The 25,659-nt window shown below is 42.0% G+C and overlaps 1 protein-coding gene across 12 annotated transcripts in view; it reads right to left on the bottom strand.

The window, feature by feature from the left end:
* The window catches only part of LTBP1 (latent transforming growth factor beta binding protein 1), a 432,767-nt gene that overhangs the window by 247,219 nt on the left and 159,889 nt on the right, over positions 1-25,659 (bottom strand). For 5 of the 12 annotated variants that reach the window (XM_060170098.1, XM_060170096.1, XM_060170100.1 and 2 more), the window contains one exon: positions 13,934-14,101. The exons of 1 other annotated variant lie outside the window; for it this stretch is intronic. In XM_060170098.1, the coding sequence (XP_060026081.1) occupies positions 13,934-14,101 (168 nt within the window). Of the gene's footprint in view, positions 1-13,933; positions 14,226-25,659 lie in introns of those variants that run through there. 6 more of the 12 variants (XM_060170107.1, XM_060170103.1, XM_060170105.1 and 3 more) reach the window with 5 other exon arrangements.

The following is a 25,659-nucleotide window of genomic DNA, read 5'->3' on the forward strand; positions in this document are numbered from 1 at the left end:
TCATGCCCCGGTCCGGAAAGATCCCACATGCCGCGGAGCGGCTGGGCCCGTGAGCCATGGCCGCTGAGCCTGCACGTCCGGAGCCTGTGCTCCGCAACGGGAGAGGCCACAACAGTGAGAGGCCCGCATACCGCAAAAAAACCAACAAACAAAAACAAACAAACAAACAAAAAGGTATCACAGAGGTGTGTTGGGCATTTAAATAATAAAAAATAGTGTGTTATTTTTCTGGAAAAAAAAAAACCACAATGAGATACTACTTCACACCCACTAGGATCCTACTACCAAAGGGGGGAAAAAAGGAAGTACTGGTGAGGACACAGAGAAATTAGAACCCTAGTGCGCTGCTGGTAGCAATGTGAAATGGTGCTGCCACTGTGGAAAACAGTTTAACAGTTCCTCAAAAAGTAAACAGAATTACCATATGATCCAGCAATTCCATTTCTAGATATAGACCTCAAAGAAATGAAAGCCGGGCTTCCAACAGCCTTTGTACACCCGTATTCATAGAAGTCTTTTTCACAGTAGATGGAAACAACTTAAATGTCCGCCAACAGATGAATGAATAAGCAAAAGGTAGCATATACATAAAATGAAGAATTATTCAGCCTTAAAAAAGGAATTCTGACACACACCACGACATAGAGGAATCTTGAAAACATTACACAAAGTGAAATAACCCAGACACAAAAAGACAAATGTTCTATGATTCCACTTATATGAAATACCTAGAATAGGCAAATTTATAGAGACAGAAAATAGAACAGAGGTTATCAGGGACCAAGGAGGGAAAGGGATGGGGAGTTATTGTTGAATGGGTACTGAGTCTCTGCAAAAATGAAAAGTTCTAGAAATGGAGAGTGGTCACGGCTGTACATCATTGTCAATGTACTCAATGCCTCTGGAGTATACACTTAAGAACGGTTAAAATGGTAAATGTTATCTTTTACCACAACTAAAGAAAAGATACAACAGAAAAAAGTCAGCCACGTGAATTATATGTTTGGGGTCTTATGAAGATAAGCAATAAAATATATCACCACTATATTGACGGAATTAAGAACAGGCATTTCATTCAAGTGAAAAAGCACCAAAGAATCAACTGTGAAAATTCCAAGTTTCCTGGGCAAGATGACCAAAACATAACAGAAGGGCTTCCCTGGTGGTGCAGTGGTTGGGAGTCCGCCTGCCGAGGCAGGGGACACGGGTTCGTGCCCCGGTCCGGGAGGATCCCACAGGCCGCGGAGCGGCTGGGCCCGTGAGCCATGGCCGCTGAGCCTGCGCGTCCAGAGCCTGTGCTCCGCAACGGGAGAGGCCACAACAGTGAGAGGCTCGTGTACCGCAAAAAAAAAAAAAAAAAAAAAAAGTAACAGAAAACTGCTATAAGAGGTTATAGGCAGGTGAAGGCAATGTCTTTACTCGCTCCCTAGTGTTCCTGATCTGTCCAAAAGTGAGCTCTTGAAAAAAGTGATATATACTTCATTGTCCAGCTAACCTAGAGTGTTTTGGCCATGGAAGTTTTTCTTTTTTCAACAAGTTAAATAATATGTCAGACTTTTAATGCTTGGATAGCTTTTTCTTTCAAACTTGGCAACACGACCCTTCAAAAGGCATGTGTAAAGACGTTTGGGTTAGAAATAACAAACCTGTACCCTCCCAAGGTGCTGTGTTTATTTGAACATGTGATGATGCTATCGTTCAAATAAACACACTTGGCTTTCTTTCCTTTCCCAACAGCCATAGCACAGACACTTTGCAAACGGGTATCCACAGTAGCAATGGTTAGTGTTGAAAAGTGGTTTCTATTATACAATCACTTCTGAGATGTGCTTTTTTAAAAAAATGCCTCCTGTGCTAAGTGTTTTCCCATTTGCTATTTCTTCAGTTTCTGAAGAATCCTCATAATAAAGGCCAATCAATCCTACTTGTTGAGTCATCCTGAGATATCCCAAACCATCTCGATCCTTGCACCCTCTAAAATCCAACGAGACCTCATATAAACAATCAAATGCAAATCAAGCCTACAGAAGGCAGGGTCCAGTTTATTAGGGAACACACGTATGAGGAGGGCTGAAAGAGCTGTCAGTTTGAGGCCCAGAATCATCACAAACAGAATACATTTGTGTCAAAATGCTGGAGGTTTTACCTAGAGAACTACCTGGAGATTTAAGAGGGAGGGTTGTCCAGGGACCCGGACAAAACTACCAGGGTGTGGGTCCAAGATGTTGTCCAATGGGGAAAAAGGCGACGCTTACAGCAGAGCTTCTTAACTTTGGCACTGTTGACGTTTGGGGCCAAAAATTCTTTGTTGTGGGGACTGTCCTATGCACTGTAGGCTACTTAGTGGCATTTCTGGTCTCTACCCATTACATGCCAGGATACGTCCCCCTCCCAGTTTGGACAACCAAAAACGTCTCGTAACCCTGTCAAATGTCTCTCCTGGGAAGCCAAACTTCTCCTGGTGGAGAACCATTAGACAAACTCAACTTTCCCCTTCCTATCTGCATTATGGGTGCGAACCAGATATTTCAGAGGAAGAAAGGAAACTGAGGGAGCCCCCAGCTAAGGCTACGCCTGCTGGATGTACCTAAAATAAGAGGATCTCAGAGACAAAGACACAGAACCCATGTGTCAGTAGCCGACACTGGAAAGAGGAAGAGGCCACACTAAGGAAATACGGAGGGCTTTTGGTGGCACAAAGAAAGGGGAGTTTCAGCTCTACTGTCCCAACTAATAAATTCATGTTGACCATGGTCCATTAATTCAACTTCTCTACAGTGTTGAAAGTGCTCTCAAGCACCATGATCATAAGTCAAAATCCAGGCACTGTGGATAGGAAGGTTCAGAATAGAGATCTTACGTTATCAGAAAGGACAATGGCTTATGACAGGCTTAGTCAACTTGATATCATTCAAATGCATCTTCTCTTAAAGACTAGCCTAAAATACTTTCAAAATGCTTAATGCTGGGCTTCCCTGGTGGCGCAGTGGTTGAGAGTCCACCTGCCGATGCAGGGCACACGGGTTCAAGCCCTGGTCTGGGAAGATCCCACATGCCGCGGAGCAACTAGGCCCGTGAGCCACAACTACTGAGCCTGCGCGTCTGGAGCCTGTGCTCCGCAACAAGAGAGGCCGCGATAGTGAGAGGCCCGCGCACCGCGATGAAGAGTGGCCCCCGCTTGCCACAACTAGAGAAAGCCCTCGCACAGAAACGAAGACCCAACACAGCCATAAATAAATTAATTAATTAATAAACTCCTACCCCCAACATCTTAAATAAATAAATAAAATTTTAAAAAATATGCTTAATGCTCCTAATGATTGTCCCACCTCCCCACCATAAACATTTTTACACAGGTGAATCCACTCCTCCGTCCAGAGGCTTCATTAAGTCACCACCAATCTCTAACAAAACGGACAACTGGCTACAATTCTGCTTCTGTGAGCGATGAAAACTCCCATTCGAAATGATCAAAAAGGACAAAAATGGCACACCCAGTGGGGACATGCAGAGCAAGACAGGCTGTAAAGACACCGGAGGCCTCCAACTTGAGCCCTGTCCACAGCTGCCTGGGATATGTCAGTTTGACTCAGCACTGACTTCTCATAAAGGCTTGTTATTTGTGAATGAAGATGAAAGGAACCATTCACCAGCCACCACCAAATGTTAGGTTTTCTTGTCTTAGATTTTGTCTTGAGGGAGGAGAGAACAGGACCTGATTTAAATCAGACCCTGACTTAGCCGCTGTGATTGCTGCATCCCCAAATATTCAAACTCAGCCACCATTGGAGATCAGATTTCAAATAAGCAGCTAAAATAGAGCCCAGAACTCTTGAATCCTAACCCAATTTCTAGGATAGACCATTAGGCAAATTGGGCACTATTAGTCCCTGGTGCAGTATGTTTCTAAGAGTTAATTTCCTTAAATGAGATCCCTCAGAATTCTAAGGTTTTCAAGTAACTGCCGGGTAAAAAGAAGAAATACTTCTTCTGGCAGAAAATGGTCTATAATATGATGGAGTTTGACAGAAGGGAAATGATAATTACTGTATGAACAGCACAGTCAGGAGTCTTTTACCAAATAAGGTTATGATTTCTGCAATGAGTGTATTTCAATGAAAGAATATTTTCAGCCTGAAGAGCCTAGCTTCTTTTTCAAAAATGGTAGAATAAATTTTGTTTAATACTAATGCATCTATTTATCAAGTACACAACTTTGGCATGAACATTAGTTTTTTCTTTTCCATACAGCATGATGGTTTTCCAGGCACATTACAGGACTCTCAGATGTTTCTAATTACCCTGTGTGTACACCCAGTAAAACAGCTGGCTTAAGATGTTGTTAATACCACAAGAAGATCCAACGGACTCAAAAATCACCCTTCCTTTAGAAAGGGACAATGCAGTGGCAAAAAGTGACATATTTTAATCTTGCTAAATAGACTTAAGTATGTTCTAGTGCGCTTTCCTAATTTGCCAGGAAAAGGGCAGTGGTCTGCTTTCCTCACTGCAAAGGATTTTAATGTCAAGTTTCCCTTTTACCTCTTCTGGGGAAAATTTGATGAAAATCAGGCTGAGTTTTTGTACTAGGAAAGCTTAGAAAGTCCCCATAATCCAGAACAAATTTTTATTGAATCTGATGGGCATCTGAAGTTTGGTCTCAGAGTGAAGAAATCTCTCATTACTGCATAAAGTTCTTTCTTTTTTTCCACCAAATCTTACAAAAAGCCAACATTGCAGTCATGCCAGTTTTTCAGTAATTATTGCATGAGTCTAAATTCAAGATAATGGAGTCAAGCAGTAAGTCATTCCTTAAACCCATACCCTTCAACTCAGCAGAAAATTGAGTTTTAATAAGTGCATCAGTGAGAGCATTACATTAAATTGGCAATAGAAAGGCATCTGGCTCATCTCACTTTCTTTGTGATATAACTTTGGGAAATAAATCACAAACAAACTTCCTCACTAACTTCATCCTTCCCCATTTGGTAGTTATTTTATTTTCCTGGACTGCATAGGCTGAAGAGGACTGTGTGGCTGCCCTCAAAAACATTTTCACATCATCTGTGATGTTAGTTCCAAGAGGTTTTTCCAACAATATACAAATTCATTATTCCTCCTCCACTTGGAAAAATTATATATACCTGAATATGACAAGCTGGTACAAATGTTCGACTTTTAGGCAACAGATACAAAACTGAGCCCAACTCGTAAGCCAATAAATGCTGCAGGTATGTACTATATCACATAAATATGACTTCAATATCTATTTTAAGTCCAGCGGCATCTTTAATTTGACCCCAACCTAGGAGTCCAGAGGTAAATGACACAAACGACGGCCAAGTGAACAGCTCAAAGCAGGATCCAATGTTGTAATCCTCCATCTCTGGGGATGCCCCATCTCTTCAAGATGATTACTTTTCCTCCTGACCATAGCTTTTGTTTCCAAAGCTTGCTACATTGTTTAAATGCTCTCATCCTTGCCAGCAGGCTTGGCAACATGCAAGAGCTTCCTGGGTAAGCAAATGAACCCCTCAAGGGGGTGGTACAGGATCCGAGGCAGAGGTGGGCACAGTGCTAGTAGGTTGTCTCTGCCACGTGATGATGGTAACTGACAATACTTTGTGGGTAGTCTAACCCACCCAGAGCAAGCCTACATGTCAGTGAAGAGCCTCCCGTGCACCAGTGGAGCTGGTACTAGTAGAGCGCCAACATGGAGGAGTACTAGAAACATCCTCCTGTGTCCTTGATGCTACTGTGCATCCCTATAGGGATCAGGAAACAAAGGAACCACCGTCTCTGTGTGCCACAGGTCGCACACCCTATCCAAGAAAGGGAAGTACTGTCCCCCAGTTCACAGGAGGTAGGGTTTGCTAATTAAAAGCAGGATTGGTTATTTTCAGAAGTAGAGAAAGATCTTCAAGGCGATCCAAGGGACCCACATACACCACCAGCCTGCTGCTTCTCGTGAGCCCCAGAACAGTTCTACAGGAAGGTCAAGGCATCATCGGATTCATTTTACCAGCATGGAATCAAAGAGGTTCAATCACCAGCCCAGGGTCTTGGGACCAGTCAGTAATACACCTGAGCTAGACCACCGAGTGTCAGTTGGCATGGTAATGACTAGAGGCAAAATAGGAAAAAAAAAAAAAAAATAGCGCAGACAGAAGTGTTTGAAATGGAACTTGAGGTTGTTCCTTAAAAGACTGTCAGTATTTAGAGAGACGCAGCATGGGGAGCAGGAATGCCGTGCAGTGGGAAACTGTACTAAAGGTATGGAAATCTAACTGCACTTTGCCCTGAGTAGAAAGAACACTGCAGTCAGTGTTAAAAATGTAAAATCCAAACTCCAGGCACAGTGTTACAAAGGTGCCCTTTTTCATGCATCTTGCAGATACTGGAATGCGTTCTTTCCTGTGACCCCAAGCCCTGTAGAGACTTCTCAGATGATTATTCTGCTCCCGCGATTTCAGTTGCCCAAGAAGTCACGAAGAAGCTGTGCTAGGTAGGTGTGTACATGCCACCCTCACATGGGCACCTGCAGAGACAATGTACTCTGTCAACCAGAACGAGTTAAGCATCTCCCAAGTGAGGCACTACACCAGCGCTGGGGATAACAACGTGAAGCGGACAGGGCCCTGTCCCCAGTCTGGAGCTCAGTGGAAGAAACAGGCATGGCAACAAGTAAGGGAAGTGAGGCCCTGCATCCTGAGGGGTGCTTGGCTGACTCTGGCAGAAGCAGTGGGTGATGCCCAGGCACACTGGGTGGGGGAGCACACCCCCCAGGCAGAGGCATCAGTGTGAACAGAGGCACAGAAGGTTTGGAGCACTGGGGGACCTTGGCACCCCTAGAGGCTCAGTTTGGCAGAAGCAGAGAGAAAGGGGCACAGCCAGGGAGCCAGGCGGCAGCTGATCCTGGAGGGGCCCCGTGTGCTATGCTAAGCAGTCTGGAGTTTTCCAAAGATCATTCCACATGCTCAAGCTGACAGACTAGGAAAGAACACATGCTTTGTGACATTGTGTTGCAGACTCCAAGGAATTTTGAAAGGTCATTTATCCTAGGCTAGCCTAGCAAGACTCCTTTAAGAAGTCCCATCCACCCCCATGATACAGGCCAGACATAGCTTAAAAGCAGCAATCAATCACACATGACTTTCTCACAGAGCCAGCAGACTGCTGAACCCTCTTTTACCTAAGGTTTTTTTTTTTTTAAACTGTTCTGACTACAGACATACTTTCTATACTACCCACTCTGATGCCCCTCACTTTCCCGGCTTCAGGAATCTTCATCTTCAATCAGATGAAGATTTCTGAAGCCGGGAAAGTGAGGGGCATCAGAAGATTTCTCCCTATTTTGGCTTTTAGGGTCAACCTACTGCTCTTCCTTGGTCCGACCAACCCCTGGAACTACCTTTCCACGAAGCTCCCTTCCACTCACTACCCTCCCCCTAACACACACACGCGCGCGCGCGCGCGCGCGCGCGCGTACCCTCATAAACAGAACGGATTTTATTTCCCTTACTTAAAAGCTCCAGCCCCAAATCATGTCATCCGTCTTATACAAAATAATGTTGAAGAAAGAAGTGACACAGCTTTTTTGGTAATTTGTTTCTACATCTAAGACCTTATCTTTTTTTTTATTATAAATAACCAAGATTCCTTGTGCAATAATTCCAGGACCATTTTTCCACCCAGGGGACAAGACTTGCTTGGCTCTATCCTCTGGACATGAGGCTCTTTATCTAAAGATATTATTAAATATGATTCCCTGATACCATACACATCACTAAAACCTAACCCAAAATGACATTTGGAAGAGTATGAATGAATGCTTCTCACACCAGCCTTTGGAGAGGCTCTACAGTTGAAATAAAATAACAAACACAGTCACAGAGTTAGATTATTAAGTGTGTGATGTTCCCTCCACGAGCTCATCACTCACACTTCATTTAAGTCGCTGCTTACATAGCATCTAACCAGAGAGCCCTTCCTAACATGCCCGAAATAGTGATCCATACCTCCCACCAACACTCCCCATGATCTCCCCTCTCTCAACTTTTTATTTCTTCATGACATCTATCACTACCTGACATTATATCATATATAATGTTTCTGACGGTATATTTTTGATAGTATACATCTGACAGTAATGTACACCCTTTTGTAGTTTTTAAAAATTTTGGTCGAATACATGTGATGTAAAATTTACCATCTTAACCATTTCTAGGTGTACAGTTCAGTAGCGTTAAGTATTATATATTCATATACTCTCTCGAATGTTACCTTCAAAACTGAAATTCGGTACTCACGAAATAATTCCTTATTTCCCCCTTTCCACCAACACCAGCAACTACCATTCTCTTTCTCTAAGAATCTGACTATTCTAGATATTTCATAAGTGGAATCACAGTATTTGTCTTCTCGTGACTGGCTCATTTACTCAACATAATGTCCTAAAGGTTCATATATTATTGATATATAGCCACGTGTTTTTAATATAGCAGGAGAGCAAGGACTTTGCCTATTTTATTCATTGCTATATATTCCTAAAGCTTAAACCAATCCCTGGCACATAGTAGGTGCTCAGTAAGTATATGTTAGATGAATAACGTTCCCAATACCAGCCTTTTAAGGGTGCTTCACAACTTAAATAAAGGCAGTGCTCTACATTATGACATTTACTCAGTATTAGAAGATAATTTTACGAGGCTAAATATATTTTGGAGTAGAGTAGTTGCACAAGTTCGTAAGCACTCTAACTTGCCCAAATGAAAGGCAACCATCTTCTTAGTATTGTATTGGCTAATCTTTAAAAAACATAAAACCTGTACAATGTGTTAAGGGGAAAATATATGCACCAGTTCAAAGAGTGACATGTTGCCTTTCACTGGTTTCTGTGCTGGATAAACACCAAGGGATCCAAACAATGATAAGAAGGTGAAGGACTCAGTGTCTGAACTAAGCCGCTCCCCCAAAAGTCTCAATGCTTCTCCCGACTGAGCAGTGATGTTGGTTTATTTAATGCCTCATTGAGAGTGAATTTTTTTCCATCCTTACGAGGAGAACCTACCTAATGAGTGTAGCATCAAGGACGCTTCCATTCCACCCCAAAACACTATAGTATTGAGTTGGCTTTCTGCCATACATTGGGAGATTCCCAGTGTAGGGCAGCAAAGGAACCTCACAGTAGGTGAAAGCGGCTAGAGGTTGTCATCATTACTATGGGCTGTTCAGAGCTTATTTAGACTATTAGATCACCAGTTTCCTGCCTAAAAAACTGAGAAACCTTCCCTCTCTCTTTTTCAGAATGATAAATATCAATGTCCCCTTTTCAGAGAACTTCTTTAGTAAGTTCTGAAAGAGTAAAAGCCAAATTCCTAAGCTTGAAATTCAAGGTGCTCCACAGCCGTGCCCCAGCCTACCTTCCCAGACTTGCCATCCAGGATCACTGCCCTTCATGCTTTCACCAGTAAATGCAACTCCTCTCAATTTCCACAAACCATCTGTGCCTGCATGTCTCCATGCCTCATTCAAATGGGTAAATTCTTCCTTCCCTTATCAACTTTACCTCTCCCTTCCCATCCATCTTTATTCTGGAACGTATCATTGTGTCAAGCTGCACTGCCCCCATCAGTCTGCTGTCAGACAACCTACTACTATGAGCCAACATGTTTAGCAGCTGGGGAGAGCACAAAGAACTGAACAGAAAAGTCACATGCCATCCTTTCTCTCTCATAGTATTCTTCCTCAGCTAGAAGTGGAATCTCCTCTTCTGAGGTCCTGCTATGAGCTTTCTACCTTAAATGAGGGTTATTTACATACACTCCTCATCTCCTCCTCAAAGCATAAGCTCTTCGAGGGCAGCTTTACGATTTTCTTGTCCTGGAAAATCTAGCACCATGTTGTCTACATAATCACTTAACACATGGTCATAGCAGGCAACACAGGAAGAGAAGAGGTTTTTAGACTCTGGAATAAGAAAACCTGACTTAAAGTCACCTTTGATCAAACCACTAAAGCCTTGGTACTCACATCTATAAAATACGGATACTACCCTTTACCTCTCTCAGGGGAAGCAAGCACCAAATGAAATACCATGGGATCATAGTTTTCAAATTCTCAAATACTTTTTATCTGTATTCAATTGGTGCTAATGGAACACGAGTCCCTCACAGCTCCTCAGAAAAAGCAGCATCACATAAACCAAATGTGTTAGCTTTGCAATTGTGATTGCCTTTCAATCTCTCTCTCTACAAGTAAGATATGCCAAGCAACAGTATTATTTTATTTGAAATATTCTACTTGTGGCAACAGAGAATTCCTATGTTTTTCTTATTAGAGAAACTTATAACTCCATAAGCAACAACTTAAAAGTCCCAGGAGGTCATCTTCATTATACCCCCATGAAATGCAAAGAAGCCATTAAAACCGGGGATATGTTTCCATTTTGTAAAAAGGCAAAGGGAGGAAAGTGCAAGGAGGCAAAGGTCAGAATGCCACAACAAAAGTGGTATTTACAGAAAATTCCCCTTAATGTAAATATTCTGTTATATCATGTCAGTATCACATTCACAAGAATGAGTTTCTCTTAGAATCTCAGAGTACTTCCCTTGGACATCATCTTCATTCAGGCCTCACTTTTAGAGTCACATTAAGTAGAAGTTAAGGTTATTTCTCCCACTGAATTCCCAGGAAAAGAGAGTACATGCTTACTTGTCACAAGAAATGCACCTGCTTCTCACATCTGACCAGCCCAGACTCATAGTCACCATAGACCAGAAAGAAAAAACAGGAGCAGCACAAAAAAGGGAGGAAGGAACCTATGTCACCCCTGTGCCTACTAAACCCACCACCTACCTATTATCACCTGCATTGTGTGGATGAGTGACCTGAACCTGGAAAGGACAGTGAGCCAGGTAAGCACGACCAATGGATATGAAGAAGCCAGCATTCGAACCCAGGGCTATTTGACTCCCAGTTGCTAATTCTCTTTTATACCATCTGGTCTTCCCAGAAAACCCAACTCCCTCAGGTTCTTCCCTTACTTGTCCCTCCTACACATCACAGTCAGACCCCAGAGAGTTAAAGAGGACACAAGGAGACCTGGGCTCTAGTCCCAGCTAACTGAATTGCTGTGTAATGAAGGGAGACTCACTTAAGTCAGTGGACCTCTGTTTCCTTGTCCAAAAAAATAGTGACAATAATATCCATTCTACCTCTTTCAAAATAACTGGACATCACCAGGGAAATGTGAAAAATTATTTCTGCTCTTCTGATCATCAAAATGGATTATTTAATTAAGGTGCCTTAACTATGAAATCTATATGGTTTTCCCTGTATTATTTTGACTCCTTGGGGCAGGGGTCAGCAAATGCTGGCACTAGCGTCAAATTCAGGCCACTGACTGTTTTTGTAATGCAGCCACACCCTTCCCGTACCTACCATCTCTGGCTGTTGTCACGATACCACACGGGGTTGAGTGCTTGTGACGCACACTGTATGGGCTGCAAAGTCTAAAATATTTACTATCTGGCCCCTTAAAGTCTACCAGTCCCCACCTTTTAGTAGCCTTAAACATCAGAGGCGAAAGAGTAGCTGACAAGTTACAATACATTTTGAATTGTCCTCAAACTACTATTTTCCATGTAACACATCTTATTTGTCAAAAGATTTAACATATTGTAAATATAGTGAGAAAAAATCAATTAGAAAACCACTTCCTGTAAGTAACAACATTATATTAAACCAGTAAATCCCCAGAAGATACCTTACATGCCTAAAAATGAATTTTGAAATTCTCTGTATTTCTAGAGAATCATAATCTCTAAATTCTACAAAATTACCATCTTCAGTAAAATAATTTTTAAAACTTGTCTGTCAGATTACCCTATATTTGAAGTACAGAAGAGAAATAGCTCAGGATATAAATGAAACAATTCCCATGATTTCCAATGTGAAACTATTCATTACTATGCCTTCTCCCTTTTACTATTATTTTTTTAAATTCAACTACTTTGCCAATCCTTTTGTGGCGGAGTTTTAGTGCCAGTTTTGAGATTTTTTGGTAAATAGTTGTGTCCCATTTTGTATTTTGAATAGGCTGTGTGTATCCTGTTCCTAAACATCTGCTCTAATGCCAGAGAGGAAAGTGTGCAGCATGTTTTAACAAGAAGACTTCCTCTGCTTCTCAAAGCCTTCAAATATTTAGTTTCGAAGTGAATACACTGTAAGCCAAAAAATTACCACCCACCCAATTACTCCGTCATTCCTACTGTAAAGGTTTATGAAGAATGCCAAAAGGAAGAGGAGCAGACATTATCGATGATCATGGAGGAAGAAAAGCAAGGAGAGTAAGGAAGGCAAACAAGGAAAGTAAAAATGGGAATAAGCCATTTAGCCCATAATAACCTAATTGGGAATTGCTTTTTCTCTTCCTTGTCTATAGCCCTGTAAAACAGCTGAAAAACACTTTGGCTTGTTACTGATAAAAAGTCCTAGGATTTTAGAGATGGACTGAATTTTAGACATCACTAAATATAAGCCACTTATTTTATGGATGAGAAACACTAAGGTCCAGAAATATTAACGGTCGCACCCTGTGGATTAGCTAGTTACTGGCAGGACCAGGACCAGAATCTAGTTTCCTGATCATCAGTTTAACACACTTCCCATTAGACCCAGCTCTCTGTCCTGCTAAAGCATAATGTGCCCTTTGGCACCTAACAGTTAAATTCTTTTAAAAAATATGCCTGAAGTACCCCTATCATAGCCAGGAAATTAACAATACCCCCTTAAATAGTATCTATGGGCACACGTTTTTTCCAAGTATAGACTATCGAGAGCAGTGCTTTGACCTCAACAGAAACCGGAGTCACAGTAAAACAGTAGGATAATCAAAGAGCTAATAAGGACTTCAAACTGCCTCCTTGTATTTTGTCTTGATGGAAATCAGTTTGAAACAGACACCCCCCCCCCCGCCACCTCCTAGACACATGCTCTCAAGACTAAACAGCAATATTCCATAAAAAGACCAGATCTAGCCAGTGTTATTATCTGTCTGACATTTGGGTTATTCTTGTGAGTAACTCATAAAGTATCGTGGGTGTCTGTGATTATTTGAGTACACATGGCAAACCATAATTGGTCAAAAAATAATAAAAGACATTTCTCTGTGACAAAAATACCATATTGCATGACAACATGGCAATGTGACAGCATTCAGTGGTCCGCAATACTTTCTCCATTTACAAAGTAGTAAAAAAGAAACAAGAATTTAAAAGTAAAAAGCCTTTTTGCAGTAACTACCATAGTTCATATTTAAATTATGAAAGATTAAAAGGCTTTAAGTGCTGACAGTAATCCACTAGCATATCTTCTCCCAAATCCATGTCATACATCAACTTATAATTTAGCCTTTTGATACACAGCAGAAACGTGGCAAAAGATGCAAGTCTGTATTCCTTTCTACAACTGAAATACAGATTTTTGACAATTTTTAGAAACTTTTAAGAACCTGGCTATTTATGACATAAAAGTTTAAATTTAATCACTACCATCCAAATTTTATAACATGAATCAAATCTAACATAAATTCTACTTATCACTGAGCAGATAAAATTTGAAATTGATCAATGCAAGCTGTACATTAGGGTTTTAATTTAAAGCCTCTTCCCTTCTGTCCTACTGATACCTCCCCATCACCACAAGGCTGTATACATGATAAACAATTAGGGGCGATACTCTCCTTGCCATCTCTCTCAGAAACCAAATACCAAGTTAAAAATTATTCCGAAAGTAATTTAAAGGATCTCGTGAAAGCAGCATATGCGTACTCATAGACAGAAACCCATTCAAGCAGAGAGCAGTGTGAATGGAGGGGGTGTCTAAATGCTACGATCTCAAACTCTAGTCGGCAAGGACAGTTAGAACTCACCCACTCGGAAGTTCGTGGCTGTCAGGGTGTCGGCAGCGTGACCGTTCTCACTAATAAGAGTGGTGGTGTTCCCCTTCTCACAGCTGTTCTGACAGCTGCCCTTGGTGCAGGTCACTTTACAGATGCTCGGAGTAAAGACCACCTTGATGCGGCCAGTGTGGTTACTCACTAGGAGTGGAGGCAGGGAGAAAAAGAACAACAAACACATCAGCTTAGTATCCATGAACTTGCCTTGGAAGGTTAAAAAAAAAAAAAGGAAAAAGAGAAAGGAAAGGAGGGAGAGGGGGAAAGAGAGAGCCCACAACCCGACAGGTTAAGGAAAGAGGGAAGCCTTTAGTGCTCGCTGCTCTGTATCCAGTGGTGTCTCTGAAACAGGAGTAGGAAGCTTAGCAAACAGAACTCTGGGATGCACTCCAAAACCACATTTGAAGTCGAGTCACTGGAGTGGGATTACTAACCACAATGCTGCACTTTATTCACGGGCAGACAAAGAGCAGTACGGAGGGCACGACAGATGAAAGAGCCAGCCCTGACAGGCAGATGTAATGCACAGAGGTTGGCCGTGCACCTAGTGGTGAATAAACTCTTGTGTCCTCGACTTGCATACTTTCCCTGTTCCTCCACTTATTAAGTCACTATTTGCAGCCCGACCCCTGGAAATGTTTTAGGCATGCAGCATGTCTGAAAACATCTGTCTCAAATCTCCTGGCACTCCCAGCTGAAGTGATCAAATCCTGTGACGCAGCTGCAGGAGCCCAGTGCTTTTTCACAACTCCGGGCACTCCTTCTCCATATAAATTTATGCAGCCTATATTTTGTTTTACTGTGAACAGGGTCCATCTAAGAAAAGGAGGCCAAGGCCCTGGGCTAAAGGATTGCCTCGGTTAAAATGCCACCCTGGAGCTCTCACTGCGGCTCCTCATAAGCCACCTAAAGGAGGTATTTCTTTCATTCATACAGCCCTCTTTTAAAAACCAGATGCTATCACCTGTTACACAGCAGAGGCAGCACAGTATCACATAGTGGATACTCATCTTCAAGTCAGATTCTGGGTGGTAATCCTGGCTCAGCCATGCTATGACTCTGGACCTGTCATTTCACCTTTTCTCCAGAACATGAGAGAATGAGAAATGATGTTTTCCAGCCAGTTTTAACTTTCAATGTTTATCGGGGTCAGCAAGCAATGGCCCTGGGATCAAATCTGGCCCACTGCCTGCTTTTGTAAATAAAGTTTTATTGGAACACAGCCACTCGTGCATTTACACACTGTCTACGGCTGCTTTTGTGCAGTAACAACAGAGTTGCACAGAGAAGGGATGGCCTCATCCAGGATTGCCACTTGCAGCCAGGCCCCTATATAAACTGGGGCAAAGCACAATACAGAAACCCTATTTTGACATCCGCATTTGTGAAATGCCCCCAGCCAGGTCCTTCCGCTTCCCAGGAGCCTAGGCAGAAAGCAAAAATGGTAGCAGCAGCTCAAGACAGCGGAAGAGACATGATTCATCTTTGAAGCTTTAAGGCTGATTGGAAGCAGTGCCCTTCCTGTGGTCACTGTGTTGCTACAGTGGGCAAAGGAAAGCCTGCCTTTGGGTCAGCCTATCTTCTACCATCCCCTGCCCAACAGAAGAGATTCTCCCCCTTTATATTGCTTTGGTTTGACCAGCATTGTGTTTTCAGAAAATCATCCAAGAAGACTCTAAAGGCCCACAACAAAATAAAATGTGGTCAAATCTGAGCTTGGAAACAAAAACCTTACCCAAAGGAGCCGTTAGAATTTCAAGGTTGGAATGGGACTTCAAAGGTTTTCTGACAACTTTTATTTGAACATCTCTAGTGACAGGGAGCTCATTACCTGTTAAGATGGCACAGTCTAGTTATGGGCAGTCCCTAACAAGTGCTATTCTTAAGCTGAAGTTATGTCCTCACAGTCAGCTGCACCCATTAATCCTAATTCACCTCCCCACATTCTCACAATCTAATGCCTCTTCCACCTGACAGCCCTTCATCTCCTCACAGACATTACCACAGAAGCCAAGAAAGCTGAAGTTACAAGGGACCTGAAGAGATCCACTTGGGTTGGCCCTCTCGCTTAAAAGAAAATGATTCTTCTGGAGCAGAAATACCCTCAGTTCTTTTCAAATGGTTTTCCAAGACTGTTTCTCATTCACCCGCGGTTCTAATGCAAGAGATCAAGACACATAGTCTGGTGTGTGAAGATATCCTAGTGGCCAACCAGGTCTTCCAGCCCCTTGCAAGACGGCATCCAGAAACTTTTTCCACAAACAGCCAAATAGTAAATATTTTAGAGCTGTAGGCCTAAAGGACTCTGTTGCAACTATTCAACTCTGCTGCGGTAGCAGGAAAGCAGATTGTCAACAACAGTATGTCAATGAATGAGTTTGACTATGTCCCAATAAAACTTTATTGAAAGACACAGTTTTCAAATCAGTGCTTTAAATGTTTTCAGGACATTTAAAATTTCTCTAGGACTATACCTCATCAATTTTAAAAACTACAATGGAATGCTGATTCTACAACAGACAAAACTCACCTAGTTTGATTTTTTTTTTTTTTTTTACAGTTGAAGAAAAAAAAAATCTGCTTACTCTAAGTTGTCAGACCAAGCTTACAAATATCTTGAGAATACTGTGTGTGTGTAAGGGTGTGAAGCCCAAGACAAAAAAGAGACAACATCGTCCCACTTCAAAAGAATATAAACTTCTATGTTTTTTTCTGGCCCTTGGAACAATAATGAAGTTGGAAATGGTGTGCCAACTATTTTGTCTTCTCTGGCATTAACTCTCAGTACCAGCAGCTGCCATGCAGATGCTCATACCATCACCTAAGTTATGCTCACTTCAGCGAACTGAGACATCCAAGGAAAGCAGGCCCTTAATCATTATGCCCATGTTACCTCCCAGCTATAGTAGTCACTTTATAGGCACTTGAGATTCTCTGGGCTTATTGTTTTAAAAAAACTTAGTATGTTTCTTTGCCAAAAAAAATTCTTTTTGGCCTGGAATCATCTGTATTTTCAAGAGGCAGAGACAGTTTCATATGACTTAATTCTGATTTTTATAATGTTCACATCTTCTTGGAAGCAGAAAATACATTTTATTTCATATTTCCCCCCTCGTGTTTCATAAGCATTCTGCTATAAAGTAATCTAATTCTAAAAGAGACCCTTATACTCTCAGATGATCCTCTTGTGTCTACAGGAAGCATTTATAATACTTCTCCATTCTTATTAGTTAAGTTTTCCACAATCTCAAAATCAGCATTGAAAAACTTAACTGTTTGACACTAGACTGTCATCCATAGCTCTGAGAGGATCTCCGTAAACATTAAATGCATTAGATAATATTCTCTCCTGTGTTCGCTCCTTTAAAATCATTTCCACTACTTTCAAATCATTTCCACATTATCTAGGGTATTGTGTAAAAGAGTTTAAGTTTTAAAGCACTCAAAACTAACATACAGTGCTCTGAGTTTCAAATTCCTCAATGTGACAAGCTGAAGACAATACTACTCATCTCTCAAGAGCTCAGTGGGACTTCAGTGACAGTGGCCTTTCCTACACAGGCCATTTGCTGTTTCAGAGGCATCTTCCTCAAATGCCTTGAATAAATTAATACCTAAGGACCCCTAGTGCCTTCTGTAAAGTAGGCAACCCAATAAATGTGGAACAAAGTGACTCAAAGGATGACTGTACAACCCCACAGAGATCGGGGCGCACAGGATGCTGGAGGCCATTCTGGTCCAAGAGCCTTGCTTCACCAGTGATGAGAGTGAAGCCCACGGGTCAAATCAGTGGAAGAAGATCATCCCTAGCTGCACGCATTGGCTGATTAAGAATTACAAACCTGAGAAGCCAGAGTCAGACGAGTCAGGAGTTAACAGGGCAACTGTTGGCACAGTTTTCTTGCTTGGTCCCCCTGACAAAAACATGTGAGTTACCCTGTAGGTAAATCAGCCCCAGAAATGTCAACCAGGCACTTTCAAACTTTGGGTTTTAGAGTCCTTGGCTAGAAACAGATTGCCTGGAGCCACACAGCACCTCCACTGGGCCTCCTAGTCAGTCAGTCAAGACACTCAAAAGTCAACATCCCGTCTGCAGCTTCTGCCAGACCCTGTGTGCATTCATACCTCCAAGAAGAGGTGCTGGCCCGTGGGTTAAGACAAACCACAGACGTCCAGACTGAATGGCAAATGGGATGGAAGTGGAGCTGATACCCTCCCCAATACAAAAAGCTTTCATTTCTGCTTCCCCATCATTAACGACAGAGCAAAATTCAAAAATGTGAACACTGTTCTTGACAGACGGACTTCAGTCTAGCTGCCATCTTTCAGTCATTAAACTAGGATGTGACCAAAAGCAAAGGCAGCTAAAGAAATAAATATAACGAGTTCAAGACTCACATCAGAGGTCATGAACAAAGAGTCTCGCCTCTGCATTCAACCAGAATGCTGCGACAGCACTTCAGCATTCATCCAACTTCAACAAGGGGAGGCCAACCAGCACCGGCAGTATCCTCTGCGAAGGAGAAGCATCCGGCCCTGTTGACTGAGTGGGACTTCGGAGCCGAGTCAATACCCAGGTCACGTGGGAGAAAAACTGAGCTAACAGCTCATTCTCCCATTTTGCAATCCATTGCCTGCCGGGAGGCCAAGAATTCTTTGAAGGACAAATCATAAACGTTATTAAATAATGCTTAGAATAACAAGACTTGATCGTTCAGCTCTCCAGCCTTGCTGAACTCCTCCAGGACTCTTAAAATAATGCCCACAGAATACTCTGTTCCTCAAGGAAGGTGCTATGTAAATAGAAATCAGTACAAATCGATTACTTCATCAGATTGCCCCAGTCGTGGAAAACTCTCCAAGAGGGAAGGAAACTCAGAGATCTCTAGTTCTGCTGTGGACACTTCCTCAGATAAGAATCTAGGGTTACTCTCCAGTACCACCTCTTGTGGTTTTTCCACACAGAACCAACTAAATGAAGAGGTAGAGAAAGAGTTGTTACGCAGGTGATAGAAAGTAAAACATCTGTGCTTCCTCCTCCTTTCCATGTTCCCTTAATATTCACTGAAGGAAACGGTATCACTTACTCATCTCTTACAGATACATGTATGATTTCTTTCCATTTTTATACATGTAAAGAGACAGGCCTATAGTGAGGCAAAGAAGGCGAGTATATTAAATCATTTAATACAAGAATACGTTTCTGGATATATTCTGAGTTTTTTGAAGAATTGCTTAGTTCTCAAAAAGCAGGTACTAAACATAAGCCATGTTTAAAAATGTAACGACAGTCCCCAAAATATTCATTTGGCAGAAATGCAGCAGATGGTTAACTAGTTAACACTCAAGTATGACTTCACTTATTATTTCATGGAGAAAATAGAAGCTACGAAGCCAGGCCTACCAACTTACCTGGATCTATAGTTGTCCTGCCTCCCTCCCGATGAAGAAGGTGGTTCTACCTAAAGCCAACCCTTCCACTAAAGCAATGCATTCTCTTCCTCTCTTGCCGAAAGACTTCCTCCCCGTTCATTTCCATCAGCAGGCAAAGCCGCTGTACTGCGCCCCATCTGTCGAAAACACCTCTCCTCTCATCGTCCCCATCCCACTCTCTTGCAGCTGCCACTCTATTTCCCAGCTCTCCTTAAAGAAAAACCCCTCCAAAGAGCTGCCCTACTGGCTGCCTCCACCACCTCCCCTCCCGTTCTCTCTTGAACCTGCCACAGCCAAGCTTTTGCTGTCAACCCTTCACCAAAGCTGCCCTTGTGAAGGTCACCACTGGCCCCCATGTTGCCAAAACCAACAGTACATCCTCTGGCTCCGTATGACTCAAACTTCCAGCCTATTTGACACAGAAGAACCACTCTGCTTCGTGCTACTCTTTCTTTACTCGGCTTCTAGGTTATCCTGTTCTCTCCTGCCTTGCTGGCCACTGCTCCTCATGACCCTGTCCAGGGGAAGCCCTAGAGCTCAGTCTTTGTAGCCTTTTCCTTTCCATACTGACTTCCCAGATGCTATTATCCTGTCTTATCTCATGGATTTAGATACCATCTACAGATTTCTGTATAGAAAATGTTTAACTCTAGCCTGGACCCCCTCGACCTTGTATATGTGCATATGAGTACTGCAGATGTGTGTCCAAGAATCCAGCTGTCCAGCTGCTTATGAGACTTTGCTAGGTAGGTGTCTAAGGTCTAGTGGCTGTCCCAAGAAAACATTCAAAATTAAGCTTTGATCCCTCTCTGTAGCCACATCCAAACCTGTTCCTTTTCAAGTCTTCCCCCATCTCTGAAAATGGCAAGTCTATTCTTGATCCTTTTTTGGTCATCTGAGACTCAATACAACATGCAAACCCTGTTGACTCTTTCCAGAGGGGACAATTTTTCACCACCTTCATGGCAAACACTGGTGCAATTCACTATCATCTTCTGCCTGGATTATTTCAACAGTCTCCCAGCTGGACTTCCTGCTACCAACTTTGCCCTCCTACAGCTTTTTCCCAGACGGCATTCGGTGCATCCTTTAATGTATGGCAGTCAGATCATGGCACTCCTCCCTTCGGTGGCTTCCCATCTCATTCAGAATACAAGCCAAAGGCCTCACAAGGGCCTACTGGGCTCTCAACGAGCTGTGAGCTCCCTGACCTTGTCTCTTACACGTGTTCCCAAAGCACTCACTCTGGCCTCCTTGCTATTCCTCACATACTGGGCACATTCCTATCTCAGGGAACCTCCTGTTCCCTCTGCCTAGAATACTCTTCCCCAGATATACATGGCTTCCTCCCTCACCTTCAAGACTTCAAGGAGGTTTTTCCCGACTACCTGGCATAAAACTGCAACATCCCACACACATTGATTCCCTGTGTCCTGTTTTACGTTTCCTATTTATAAGTACGCTTTATGGATTTAGCATTGGATCACTGTCATAAAAACACAGGCTCCATGAGGGCGGGAATGTGTCTGGTCACTACTAAATACTCAACATGTGTCTCATAGCAAGTGCTCAAGAAATATCAAATGAATGAATAAACTTCACTGACAGAGAACTAAAGAAGTAATATTTATCTAAGGGATAACTGTCAGTAATTTTCTTAAGAAAATAAAGAACACTTCTATGAAACTTTTAGCCTCAAAACATTTATTTTATGCTATATTTGTCAGAGAGAAATCTTTTAGTCACAAAAGCTTCAGATCAAGGGAAAGCACAAGCTGTTATTCAGGAAACCCTGCAATCATTACAAAACATTTTCCCCTAAAATCATTAAAACATTACCAAAAAATGGCCAATGACACAAAGTAAAAATTTTCAATTAAACATGCCAATGACAGAATAACTGAATAAACAGGAAACAAATTTCTCAAGCACTTTTTCAAAAGAAAAACAGACAATTACTTGCTCCCAAAATTCCACAATGTATTATGCAAAAATCAAATTGACACATAAGGGAAAACTTCCACTAATTTTATAAATAAAACTGATGATGATGTCCAAGGATTTTAGTTTTTTAATATATTTCTGATTTACTTAGTATTCATTCCCTTTGTTAGGTTAAGAACAACTAGGAAATTAAAAACACTACTACCCAGATTCTTCGAGTCTGATGTGAATTGCCACTAAGCCATTAAATCCACCCAAAAAGAGAAATACACTTTGGTTCCCAGCTCAGGGAGACTGGGAGAGGGACTACCCAGAAGTCCAGCAATAAAGATGGCAGATTTCATCCCAAATTTCCACTTATTTTAGGAGTTGGGTCTCATTTCCCATTTCACTAATTTAATCTTTGCTTTAGCTTGACTCGAGATTTAAGGACTAGGATTTTCACCTAGAATCACACGTTTTCTCAACTTCAACCGTGCCCTGCCAGCCAGACTCCACTACCCCCAGTAGGACTTTAAAAAGCACACCTTGAGACTATGGGATTGTTTTAACCTTTCCTTTTTCTCCCTGGAGTTTTCTCTCTTTAAATACCAAACCTAAGTTCTCTTCTCTAGAAATATAATAAAAGGTCCTATTTTTGTCCCTGGAACAAAATCAAATACGTTTCAAGGTATAATATATTTTACAGTCAAGAGAAGCTAACTTTTACCCAATAAGTAGTTTACTCACCCAGCAGGATCTGACCCAGTATATTTGGGGAAAGAAAATATAGTTGGTAATAAAAGTAGAGAACTAGCAAAACAAACGGATGACTTTCTGACATTTTCATTTTCTGACCTTTTCTGTAAAATATGTTTCTTTAACATCATAGACCCTGAGGGGATTCAACCGACCAGGCATACTTCATGGGGTACCCTCCTCAGTTCTGGTGTCCTACAACTGCACCAGGCCACTGTCCCATGGTGTTTTCTTCAACATGACTTTAAAAGCCCCCATCTAGAGCATGTGAAAATCTCTCCTCTGCTAATTCTTAGTACCAGAGAACCAGCCCCTCCAGAATGAACAGTGGTATTTGAGATGCTGTGATTGCAGAGTTGAAGAAACACAAGACTTAATGTGTTTTGTGTTTAAAAGTAATGAAGAATAACAGGAGGGAGCACAATATACTTTAAAAGTCATAAAGTAATAACTTTAAAAGTAATAAAGAATAACGTGAGGGAGCACAATATACCCACTTTCTCAATTCTGAATTGAGAGTGTAATTCATGGCCTGGATCTAGAATCCTGACAATTGTGGCAAGCATACTTGGCGAGGGTTAAATAAGTTTGCCCAGGGATTTTTTAGAGGAGTTTTTTGGCATCATGGTTCAAGATGTTACTCTAAGAGTTCCTCTCCTGAGGGATAAATACCATTGAAAAGACGCACTTTTTCATGTGAAAAGTCTCCACTTCCCTCAACCTATGTCAGCGTTCACCACAGTGTAACTCTCTAGCTTCCACACTGTGGCCAGGGCAGCGGAAGAGGCTTAAGAGAAGGACTTCACCACTGTCTCTGAATCAAAAGAACAAGTTGCAGGGCAGTAAACACTTACCTGTCTTCCATCTCTAACACTCATTCAATCTGGCCAGTTTGTGTGGGCTCCTTACAGAAGCAGTGGGCTAGACACGCTTCACATGATTCGAATTTTCTATCCCTTAATTTTAGAACAGAATTAAGTTTTATTTATCCCCACATTTGTTGTTTTTCCAAAAAGAAGTCAATGGAGGCACTTGTTATCAGTCTATCACTCACCATTTCCATAAATAACATGTTTGCTTGCACGTGGAGAAGCAAGTCTGACTAAAATGATCCGTATCTTCTGGGCTGCGTGTGTACCAAGGAACAAATTTCATGACTTACTCACAAGCTTGATAGAGTAGGGGCCACTCCTCATGAGGGTCCCCAATTATTTCTACTATAGACTTGGAGAAATAGGATTCCATTTAGTCTATGTAATTGTTAAAACAAATATTTCCAACAAAATCAAACTCCTTCAAAGGAAATGAAGACTCTTGCCCACCTACATCCAATCTAGCCTCAACTTCAGCAACCACGCATACAGCCAGGGGATCAGCCGGGCAGAACTGTCCAACGATCCTCACTCACACGCCTGCTTCCTTCTCACGGTTTCCTCCCCCCCACCCCCACCCCCCACTCAGAAAACCTTTCCTCCCTTCTCTCCACCTTTCATCCTTTCACTCCCATCCACGGTTCTCACCAACCTAGGCACGACCATACATTCCACTTTTTCTTGGCTCTTCGCACATACTTCTATTTATGTATGTTTCTCTCCTCCAACATTCCCTTGGCCTCAATCAAGCCAAAGAAAACAGTTTGTATTCTCATCCTCCTTTGCTATTTTTAAACACACGTCCCACCTGGTGATTCTCCCTTTTTGGGAATGGGAAAGAGTATGTGGTGAGAGGGGAGTGGCATGGGAAAGAACACAGTGGGAGGAAATGAACTCAGGCCGGGAATACAGGGGAAGACAGACAAAACAAAGGGCAGAGAAGTGACTTTAACTCCAACAGCTAATACCTGGAAGTCACAAAAACATTAACGGAGTTGAATGCCACCAACGTTCTACTATTTCCACAAGGGGCTTGGAAATTTCCCTCTTATATTAAAGGCAGACACAAGGAAGAAAATGACCTGTTACACTTCACAAAACCTAAATTTGCTTGAAAGAAAAAGTCAAAAGACAGGATAGAGAAGGAAACCAAAACCTACTGTGCCCTGGACAGGCATTCTGAGTTACTGGAGCTGCCAGGCCAGGAGTAGATACAGTGATGTGCCTCTGAGAGATCCCAACTCTTTCATGCAGGTAATGAAAACCCAGTACAAACAAAATATTAGAAATTTGAATGCCTTTTATTTTGAGAAGCACTAAGGAAGCTGAACGTAGGAATATTTGTGCAACTATCAAAACTCCTCCAAAGTTTGATGGATTCAACTGAAAGAAAAAACTGTTGAAGCTATTAGTTATAATAGAAGAAAACTGGCATTTCTTAAATCTCTAAAGTAATTTAGAATTATAGAATCAGATATATCTATGCTTGCAGAACACCAATTCTGTCAGTTCTTTTTTCCCCAGCACAAATTTCTCCCTGGCTCAGTTTTTAAATGACTCCATCAAATGGCCCCAGCTACTCTCCCCAAGGGATTACTGCCAAATTCAATAGATCTCACCATTAGGCAAGATTTCAGCCTAAATATCGCTTTTCTCAAAGTCGTCATATTATATCTAAATACGGTCCAGTATCATGTCATAAATAAAATTGAAAAATGATTAGTTGCCAATAAAAAATGAATTACTGATGTGTAATTACACATTTTAAGTTTTTCAGCTGTCAGCTAATTCTTTTTAGGTTACTCATTTTCAACTTTTCCCTTTTGACTCTCATCAAGTTAATGCCTCTCCTGTTGAACACTGATGGTTTTAAAACGTGTCCACAAATGCTTTGCTATGTCTTTCTTCAGGAGATGATGTCCAGTTCCCCTCCCCTTGAGCCCGGACTGGTCTTAGCGACTCGTGTCTAAAGAACAGAATAAAGCAGAGTGATAGTTTGTGACTTCGGAGCCTAGATCATAAAAGGCACTGCACTGCAGTTCCCATCCTGCTCTCTTTCCTGGATCACTCATTCTGAGGGAAGCCAGCTCCCATGCTGTGAGAATACTTGAGGAGTCTATGGAGAGGCCCATGCAACAAAGAACTGAAGCTTCCTGCCAATCACCACGTGATTGAGCAATCCTGAAAGCAGATCTTCCAGCCCCAGGCAAGCCTTCAGATGACTGCTGCCCTTCCCTGATACCCTGACTGAAACTTCATAAAAGAACCTGAGCCAGAACCAATCAGCTAAGGTAATTCCCAATTCCTGACCCACAGAAACTGTAAGATATTGCTTGTTGCTTTAAACCACTAAGGTTCGGAATGCTCGGTTACAAGGCAATAGATAATATAAACACACACACCCTTCTCCACTTCTTTTTTTGCCTAGATTCTGAGAACATAGAAAGAGTATATATGGGCCTTTCTAAATGTACAGAGCACTGTCTGCGTGACTGATGGACTCATGAAACATGTACTGGGCGCTTACTAAGCTACAAAGCTCAAATACATACCATGGCCGTGTAAGTTACACTCACAGCCATTTCACAGACTAGGAAACTACACAGACATTCATCAGAAACTTGACCAAGGTCATTTTGTTAGGAAATGGTAGAAGCTGGGAGTTCAGTGCAAGCCCTCTCTTCCATCAAAACCCCAGCGCCTCTCCCACACTTT

Source organism: Lagenorhynchus albirostris, chromosome 13 (assembly GCF_949774975.1).
Source record: "Lagenorhynchus albirostris chromosome 13, mLagAlb1.1, whole genome shotgun sequence".
NCBI classification, from domain to species: Eukaryota; Metazoa; Chordata; class Mammalia; order Artiodactyla; family Delphinidae; genus Lagenorhynchus; species Lagenorhynchus albirostris.